This window comes from Antrostomus carolinensis, unplaced genomic scaffold, assembly GCF_000700745.2.
Source record: "Antrostomus carolinensis isolate BGI_N321 unplaced genomic scaffold, ASM70074v2 scaffold149, whole genome shotgun sequence".
Taxonomy (NCBI): Eukaryota; Metazoa; Chordata; class Aves; order Caprimulgiformes; family Caprimulgidae; genus Antrostomus; species Antrostomus carolinensis.
The window spans coordinates 10,842-20,897 of record NW_010337580.1 but is presented as its reverse complement, the minus strand read 5'-3'; the positions used below and the strand labels follow the sequence as shown (position 1 = coordinate 20,897).

The following is a 10,056-nucleotide window of genomic DNA, read 5'->3' as shown; positions in this document are numbered from 1 at the left end:
TCTAAAACAAGGTAATTTTGCTGCCCCTGTTGAACAAAAAAAAAAGATATTTGAATAAGGCTACAGAGAATAATGACTTCCCATGGAGATACTCAGCTACTGCAGTCCAGCACCAAGGAATGAATCATGTCAGCAGTTCTTTAAATCCTGAGAATGCTTTATAGGCTTGGCAGCACGCAAAGATTTTTGGGAATTGGATGAGATACCCGCGACCAGGCAGTTAGAAATCGCATTGCTAGAGAGAAGCAGTAGGCTTCTAGCCTACTATTGGAGTTGTCCGCTGTTGTCTGTAACTTTTGTGGCACTGAGAAATGGCCACCTTCAGTAGGAAAGCTCCAGCTGGAAATAAAAAGATGAATCCATTTAGGCCAATCTGAGTAATTAAGTGGGAAATTGGGGGTGATTGCTATTATCACCCTCATTCACATACCACATTTCATAAATAAATATTTGGAAAAGATAAGTATCTTCTGCTTTGTCCAATTCCTACTTTGGCTTCTTTAGTTTCTCTTTCAGAGTGGTATTATTCTGTCCTGACCACTGAAGTGATTCAAACAACAGTTTGGGTTTTGTTGTTTGGTTTGTTGGTTTGGTTTTTTTTTTCATAAATGGGTCCATATTTTTAATTTGTCAGCTTTTTTTTCATAGAGTTTTAACCCATAAAGTCTTGCAGTTAAGAGAACTAATCCCTAGCCGATGAAAAAGACATAAAGGCAGGCAAGTCACTTTTGTGACTTCAGATTTTATTCCAAGACACTCAGAGGAAGGAAAAAAAGAATTTTCTTTTCTTTTTTTTTTTTTTTTTAAATCTGAAATCCTACAGTTTAGATCTGCTAGATGCAGACACCGTCTTAACAACATACGTGAAACTTATTCTACAAATACTGTTATTGTGCAATTTGGATTTTCAGGCTGGGAAGCTAGAAGAGAAAATAATACCTTCTAGGAATGATCACCTGAGGGGAAGAAAAAAATCAAAAGCTTGTTTGGAAGTCTTAGAAGGAAAAAGTAGACAGCTTGTCACTTGCAAGTAGGGGAAAATTTTGAAGACCCTTAAGGCAGAAGTCTTAACAAGCATCTCTAATCCATTTGATTTCCTGTCTTGTACTCTCCAGTGGGTATGAACTCGGTCAAGGTCACCTTTCTCTTAGGTAAGGAATATCTAGTGGCATTTATGCACCTGTTCAAATAGTTTCCCTTCAAAAAAGCTTCAAAATACAGTTTATTCCTTTGGATCTCTGCATTCAATTGCATGTTATGTTTTTGCAACAAGGGAAAAAACATCCTTTTGCCTCCCAATATAGTGCAGAAAAAAAATCTGCCATTATAAATACAACACGGGTGCTGACTGGCTGGTGCCTGCTTATCCTAATGAGCTTAAAATCTTATTTGTAGTGGACATCTGTCAAGACAGAAGTGAGGCACGCAAGTCCTCTTAATCCATTAGCTCTAAATCCAGCAGAGCTTTCACACTCCTTTTTGAATTGAAGAAGAAGACCTGAATCGGAACATACAATGGAACAGCGCACAACTTCAAGAGCAGCAGATCCTAGGCAGTAAGCACATGAGATTTCAAGGCAAACACAGATGAAAACTGACAACAAAACTGGGATTGTGATGGAAAACTCATGAGAAAAAGGCCAGCCTGCAGTTCAAGATGAAACAGTGAGTTTGATTCTTTGTTGTGTTTTCTCTAATTCATTTGGATTTTTAATCAAAAATAAAGCCAAAGACAGAGAAAGGATGGGCTGCACACCTTCTCGCAGTGAGATTGCTAATACTATTGCAAGAAGTAGTCTCAAGGCTTTGAATAAACCCAAAAGTATTTTGCGTATTGATCCAGGAGATAAAGGAATCCCCCTGCTAGTTAAAGGTTCATCTTGCTACAACATTGATGAATTCGACCAGTATGGGATCCAAAGGAAAGACTATCTGAGAGAAAAGGAGGATAGACTATCAGAGTGGGACAAAAATGGTAATTTGGAGTTATCTTCCAAGGCTCATTCAGATCCCCAGATTTCCAGGGAAAACAAGAAAACTGAGAGGACAGCCACAGATGCTGAAGTTGCTATGTCTGAACTGATTGAGTCTCAAAAACACATCACTGAGGCCATACAGATCAGAAAGCAAAGCTCCTGTGAATCAGAAGCATCAGCTTTCATTTGGGATGACAAGATTGAAAACAATGCAAAGCAAATCCCAAAGAAAGGAAAGAAGCAAAGAAATAAGCTGGCAAAGCAAGGTCGGCCTAGCAAAAGTAAGGAAAAGTCGATTTTGGCCCTGTGCGAGACAGAGGAAAAGGTGGATTTCCCAGAACTGCTTGTTAAGGCTCATCAGAGTGCGTATGCCTACTTAAATCCCAACCTCTCCAAGTATGAAACTATACTTCACATGGCCAACCAGGCTACCCAAACTCAGCTCTTCCTACAGCAGATGGTAAGCTTTCTCGTGCTTCGCTTTGATGAAATCAACCAGCTCTTGGAAGAAATTACCAATGACGGGGAAAATCTTCTCAAAGATGTAGGTGGGAATCTGGCATGGCCGGCAGAAAAAGGTGATTTGAAGGAGCACCCTGATCTTCTGCAACAACTACTGCAGTACACGGTCAATAAAATGCAGTCACTGAGTGGAACGCTGGCCTCCCTCACCTCCGACGCCCTGCAGGAGACATGCAGATACCTCCAGTCTGCTGCAAGCAACTTGGAAGGAAAACTGAAAGCAAAGCAAAGCTTTGATGAGCGCCTGCTACGGACAGTAAGGCTGCTTGAAGCCTCAACAGTGGGATCATCTCGGTCCCATGGAGATGACAGGACTCTCTATTCTGAGGATAGTGGCATTGGTGTGGACAGTGAATCCCTTAAAGAGTTCAGTGCTCTCAGCCAGCATGGAGGACAAACAAGCTGTGATTCCTGTGCACATGGACATCTGTCCCAAAAGCATGCCAGAACAGTGGAGCACATGCGTGGTGGGACAGTGTCACCGGGCACAGTTGCATCCCATGACTCTGCACTTGAAAGGCCTTTTAAAGATTTATTAATTTCATCCACGCAGAGTAAAGAAGTGACTTCTTGTCAGGGTGGAGTACCAGAAGGCATTTCTACCATGCCCCGACATGGAAGCTTGAGAAAAAGCCATTCCAATAACTCCTTCCAGTCTGACTCTACTCAGGAAGGTGAACATTTAAAAATCTGTGAATCAACAGATTTTCCTTCTGATGATGATGAGGAGGATGATGATGACGACGACGATGACGGGAGCACCCTGGGGGAGGATGATGACAACACAAGTTTATCAGGAATGGGGAAGGATGCTCTGCCAAGGAGGCCCCTGTCTTCACCTGCAGTCACTGATAACACACAAAGGCAGTCCATCAAGAGAACAGAGAATGCAGAGAAAGAGGAAATTATTCTGAAGATGAAAGATGCCATCAGTGAAAAAATCAAGTTTGTCCCAGCTAAATCCAGGCGTAAAGAATGGATGGAGGATGAGAGCGGAAAAGCAGCCCGAACAGCAAGGCCCAGTACTGCAATGGGCAGCCAGAAAACCTCCAGGAAACAACGACGGTCCAGGTCAGAGGAGTCCCTGAGAAGCCAGGCAGAGGACCCTACCCTCCTAGAGCTTCAGAGAACTCAAAAAGAGCTCAGCAAAAGGCTGGAGATGTTTTATGAAAAGAAGGATACAGATAACAACCTGGAGCCTCAGAAATCAAGAACAGTACCTTATTTGCAGGATGAGCAAATTACAGCTAGGTCCTCTAACAAACTGAAGGCGTGCCTCTCAAAAAATTTCAGCATCCTGCCTAACCAGGATAAAGTCCCTTTGTTTACAGCTGATCAAAATCCTGCCCATCAGCTGGGTGAAAAAAGAAGCAGGAAGCCTTTAAGAGCTACTGTGCCCACCCAGGAGACATCGGGAAGCAAAGAAAAGGAGCCTCCTGGAGCACAAATGGTCAGTGGCAGCAGCTGTGCCCCCCGACAGTCTGTCAAAAAGCTTATTGAAACATTCAGTCCTACTGATGATCTTGTAAAAGCTGCACCTTTAAGATCTTTAGGACCAATAAAATGCATCAGAAAATTTGGCCTTCCAGTCATCCCACCCACCATTCCCTTTCAGAGAGGCCTGGCACCTTTAAATCTTAAGCACCGTGTTTCACCAGTTGAAGACACAAACCCTTCAAATGCCAATGGAGTTTCTCCTAGCTTTCCAAATGCCTTTCCTCCTGCACCAGATGAAGAATTAAGCAAGAGGGACACAAAGGAAGAGACTGATGAAGACATTGAGAACCTGCCACCACCACCACCTGAAATGTTGATGGACACTTCTTTTGACATAGCTGAGCCTGAAGAAACTGCAAGACAAGAAGGAAAGCCTTCAGGAGATGCCAAAAAGCCTGCCAAAACAGAAGTTCGTGGTACTAAGAGATCACAGATTTCCACAAAAATGAAAGCCTCCCTTCAGTCCATTGATTTATTGCCAAGTAAAAACATCAGTGGCCCCAGTGTGATTGCTAATAAAGGTCTAAGGAATACTGGAGCAGTGGATGAGAAACTGCAGAAGTACCCTCTGGAGCTGAACCCTACCAGTGTGCACAGCCCTAGCCAGGAGGAGATATTGGCAACCCAGAGAAAAGAGGCTGCGGATTTGTACAAGCAAACCCATAAAATTATTCCTCTTCAAAATCCCAGTGGGGTTTCAAAGCCACACAGCAACAGCTCAGAGAGCAAAGAGCCCAATTCGCCTGCAACTTCAGTGCAATCTCAGAAGCATGGTTCTCCCGATTCGCTCAGGAAAAATGAAAAAGGCTTAGCATTTGCCAGGAAGGTCTCCCCAACAAGAACTCCTCCTTCTTCTCCACTAACTGAAAAACAGCTTTTCAGCCCCCCAACACACCACAGACACTCTCTGCAGGCTTTTAGCAACCTGCAACCGAGCTCACCCACCATGCTGAGGAAACCCAGTCCCCCCTCTAGCCCCAGGGTGCCCAGCCCCCCCTTGCAGAAGAAGCTGCCCTCTCCGCCGTCCCAGCGAAAACCACTCAGCCCTCCCATGGGACACAAGCAAAGCTCACCAACGCCATACCGGCTGCTAAGCTCCTCAGCCTACCGCCGAGATGCAAGCCCCCCTCCATTCCCCACCTCCCCCTCCCCACCAACATCCCCATCCCGCTCCCACAAGGGGCCGAGAGCTGGGTTGGATGCTGGGGATGAGCACCAGCTCTCCTCCAAGAGAGGCAACAATGTCCATTCGATATTTTGCCCAGCCACCTCTTCCTTATTCGAAGCCAGACCTCCACTGGCACCCACCAAACCTGCTGCAGAGGTGACCAGCCAGCCTGAAGCTTCATCGCTTTCCCAAAAGAGCAGTCTGCTTCTCCAGCAGCCCGGAGACCGGATCAGAAAGCTGTCCCTGAGCGCTGCCAACCCTCAGCCATTTGTGAAGAGAAGTTTCTCTGACCGCCGACCAGGGGTCCAGTTTCGTCTTCCAGTTCCCGTAACAGCTGGCAGCGAACCTGTGCTTAACCAAGCAAGGTAAGAAACTTTCCACTTGAAGCCAAGAAAGCAGAAGCGTATCACTGCATTGGCTTTCTGAACTCCTGATGGGAATGTAATGTTGTTAAGAGATTTCCCAGAAACGTGCCCTGTTCACGTGCAGAACAGGTAGCTGGGCAAAGGTAACATTGTAGTTGGACTAAATGATTGTTGTAGGTCCCTTCCAACTGAAATATTCTGCTCTATTCTATTCTGTTGTCTTGCCCTAGCTATCTGTAGACTACCAGTCTGAATAAAGGGAAGAGTTAACTTTCCATGGCTTGCTCAAGCCTTACATTTACACATCTGCTGTGACAGGCACCCTAGGGAAAATTCACTGTTGGTATCATGGTACAGAACTCCCGTTATTTGTGTGAGGGCTAAGGACAATTCTTAAAAGCTCTCAGTTCTTAAATTGAAGAGTAAGCTCTGAAGTAACCCTCAGGTTATAATCATCTTTAAATAACCATGAGAAGGTAGGCTTGGACCACGAGGAAGGGTATCGTTCCTAACATCAGCCTCTAAGCCAGTAAACTGTTCAGCTGAAATCTGTGTTTCAAATCAGCTGGCAAGAATGATGGACAGTTAATGTGTAGGCAATGATCTGTACATACAGAATTATAGCTTAAAATTTTGAGCTTCTCATGTAGGATTTCAGATCTAGGTGCTGATTTCAAGTCTGATGGATCCACAGCCCAAGCCCAGTTTTCAAAGTGAAAAAACCTCCCATGGCTACTGGAGATTCATCGCTCTGAAAAAGGCAGTTTAAAAAGCCAAAGCATCAACACACACCAATTCCATGTTTGCAACCACTGGAGGCCATTTTTTAAAAATCTGAGCTTAGCTTTAAATTTTCTCTACCACTTAAAAAAAAAAAAATTAAAAAAAAAAATCACAAAACCAGTTAGGAAACAGAAATGGGTATTTGGGAATACTCAGAAGATTAGTGTAACAGCCTGGAAGTACAAAGTGTTGTTATTCTAGTTTCTTAGCATCTTAAGGTGTTTAAGTCCATTAGGCTCTAAGCTACGCAAGAGGATTAAGACCCTTTTCAGGGAAACTTTCCTCATGTGAGGAGTATTTTTACTCTTGCCACAGAACAGCTGAAATCATATTAACTGTCCCCATGAGTAGAGAGGTTGCAAGAGCAACCCTAACAGGAGATAAAATTGCGCTTGTAAGCGCACAAGCACTGATCGTGTTGCGAGTACAGGGAGTCGTGGATCCTGAAGTCAGGTGTCCAGGCATTCCCTCCCCAAAGACAGAATAAGGACCAAGTTTCCCAGACTGACAGCAGAGGAATGTGCTGAACAAAACATGGAAGAACCACTGGGAAATACAAACCGGTTTGCATTCCCAGTTCTAATATTGCGCTATATTCTGACATTTGAAGACTTCCTAAAAATCCTGTACATTGTTGCTCTGGGTTTTTTGTTGTTATTATGTACTATGTGAAGTCAGCTTTTTCTACTCCAGTGTGTGCTAGCAGAAATAAATGTTTTCAAAAGAGGCTTTATGTTAAACATTGCAAGACAAAAGCCCTGGCAGTTTCATGGATCAATTTTAGAAACAGTCTATTATAAATCATTAGCTAATTTGTGCTTTGATTGGTTGTATTATCTATCTATTATCTTTGTCTAGAGCATAGAAAGTAATATAAAAAAAACCCTTGTAAATAAAATCATCCCTTTCATGAAAAAATTATATATCCTAGTGTTATGATATACAGCATTTTAGAAGAACAGAATATATCCTGAGCCAAATTCAGCTTACCATTTATACAAATGGACATCAAAAGTAGTCCTACTGAGTTAGTCTAAAGTTATATCAATTTAAGCAAAAGGGAAGTTTAGCCCATTAATTACCACATGCACTGATTTACGATGCAATACGGTACTGTGTGTCTTCTTACATTTAAAATAAGCTGCCTGGAATAAACTTGTACAGACCTAGCATTGAATGGCCTAATACAAATATCACAGCAAATGTGCCAACAGGCAGAGAAGGACCATTTTAGACATCAGCATGTGGCAAAGGCTCTGAGAGCCCCTCACATCACCGCTGGTCATCTCCTCCCATTGAGGACCAGAGCAGTTGCCACAGTTGCAAGCACCACATCCCTATGCACAGATGCTGGCCCCTGCTCTTAAAGCAGATACCATAACAGACAAACCACCACACTCTGATCCATCTTTCTCCTTCAAGTTCATTAAGCTTCCTCTGCTTTGCAGTTAATTCAGCTGACAGAGGGAAATTTCAAAATGTCTCCCTAAACCAGATGTTGTCTACCTAAATCTCCTCATTCTGGCCATGTTTGCATCTGGTTTCAAATTCACAAGCCATTCCCACCCAGCTGTAGTTAGTCTCCTTCCCTTGCTCTACCTCTCCTCTCCAAATATAACAATGCCTTTTCCTTTTGTCTGTGTGGGGATTTTGTCTCTTACTAGCAGCTTCAAGCACTAGTCCCAGGAGGGAGGGGAGACAGAGTCAGACCTGCAATAAAGTCACTGAGTTAGCCAGTTTCTCCCATGCTCCCAAACTCCAGGATACATCCCTCCACTTTTTCCATCCTAATTAAAACATCCATTTGCTGAGAAGCAGATTGCTAAAGATAATCTGGCAGGAGCTTGTACAAGCAACATGTTCCTCATCAGGCAGCTGAGTCCCCTTTCCCACTGACTCCATTTTAGCCAGGCATCAAATGTCAGTGCTGGGCACAGATTTGAGTGTCTCCTGCACACTCACTGCTCCCCTGGAAGGCAAGAAGTGCTCCTTTCCCAAGCATGTCTCTCAGGAATATCAGAACTTAAAACACTGTGAGCCCTAACTAGGGCTGGAGCTATAGCTTTTGTATTTAGTCTTAGGGTACCTGGACAAGAGTTTCATTTCCAGGTTTCAGTGCTCAAGTCAGTACAACTGGTTCCCATTTGGACAGCCTGTGGATGGATAAACTGAGATAACTTTGCTGGTTTCTAAGCTTGATCATTTGGCAGCAATCAGCAGTTATTGGCATCTTATCAAGGCATAACATGTACAATGGTTCTGCTCATAGAAATCCTGTTAATCTGTAACAGGATTTCTGTGTATGCAGTTAAACAAAGTAATATTTCATTGAGACTGCTAATCTCCCAAGAGGTAGAGCAGAAACAGAAGATTAAATGCTATTGCCTTTAAGGTAATGTTCAAGGAAGGCTTGAGAATGGATTGGGTTGACTGACTCAGGCCCAAAGCAAGTAGCCCAAGTGAGACCTTCTGCAACTGGGGGATATTTGAATCTGGATTAGTTTCATGACTGGTCATGTATCACAAACCTCTTCATTCAGCAGTTCAAAACACTGAAGTCCTAGCAGTCAGAGCAGGAACACAGCAGCTTGTCTGTAGTTGAAAGCTAATTCAATTTAGCAGTTTATGTACTTAAAGTACAGGAACAATTCCCAGGTAACTCTGTAATATTTCCCCATTTGAGCTTAAACCACTTTAATTAGTTACAGCAACACAGGGCACATTTCGGCACAAAGGCCCATGGCGTGAGATATTAATTACTAGCTCCACTGCTATAATCAATCTTGATTCATAAAGTCCCTGTGCCCCTAGAGATTGCCAGTGCAACCTCAGGAATGTCATTTACACTTTCTGTGTCTCAGTTCTCCTGTCTCCAGAGTGGCAGATTTGTGTCACCAGAATACACCTCCCACAGTCACGCTGGCATGCTCAGAAATCACGGTAACCACGCTAAGCAGAGGCGTAACAGAGGTAAGACCTTTCTTCCAGCGGAGTCTGGAACAAGACTTTTCATTCAAATCTGTCTTTATCTGCAAATGAACACACTGATCCTCTGTTAATCATACAAAATATTTGCTTCCCAAAAGAGTTTTGGGAGGGGACAGTACAGTGCACTTGGCATCACAAGAACAAAATCTGGATGGTGCATATAAAGAGCACATATACAGGGTGAGACAGGGAATGACACAGTATCACGCAGCAGCTGTGCTTTGTGGGTTAACGCGGTGTTTTAAAAAGTAATAATTCATTAGCCTCTTAACTTAAGCATCTTTCTTTCTGCAGCCTGGAGGAGAGGCCTAGAAAAGCAGGCGACTCTTGGAACAGCCCTTGCGTTCTTGAAATCAAAGAATCGAACAGATCCACTTCCCACCCTGAGCTCTACATCGTGGGCCAGGGGCTGCAGAGGGACTGACAGCAGAAGCACCTGCAAAGGCAGAGGCATGAGCAAAGTCAGAGGCCCCAGAGGGAGGAAGCAGCCTTACCAAAACTTGGCTTCATTTTTTTCTCTCAAGGAAACAAAACGATGGCATTGCGTCTAAAAACCCAAACTGGCCCCAACGATCTCATGAAGTATCAGCAGAGTGGTAGCCAGCTGCTTCTCCTCTGGATTGCATTTCATGGTTTAACTCGGAGATCTACACTGAGCAAAAGACACGCTTTGCAGCTGGGTGAGTCTGAGGCAGATTGGTTTGATAAAGACAGGACCTGTAGCCCAGTCCTTTGTTTCACTGTTTAGATAAAGGAG

General features: G+C 43.7%; 1 protein-coding gene across 1 annotated transcript; it reads left to right on the top strand.

Moving 5' to 3' along the window:
* Positions 1–1,743: 1,743 nt before the first annotated feature.
* Positions 1,744–9,723, top strand: PCARE (photoreceptor cilium actin regulator). Its single transcript, XM_010175201.1, has 2 exons — positions 1,744–5,528; positions 9,594–9,723. The coding sequence occupies exons 1-2, from the start codon at positions 1,744–1,746 to the stop codon at positions 9,721–9,723; spliced, it is 3,915 nt and encodes a 1,304-aa protein (XP_010173503.1).
* Positions 9,724–10,056: the final 333 nt, after the last annotated feature.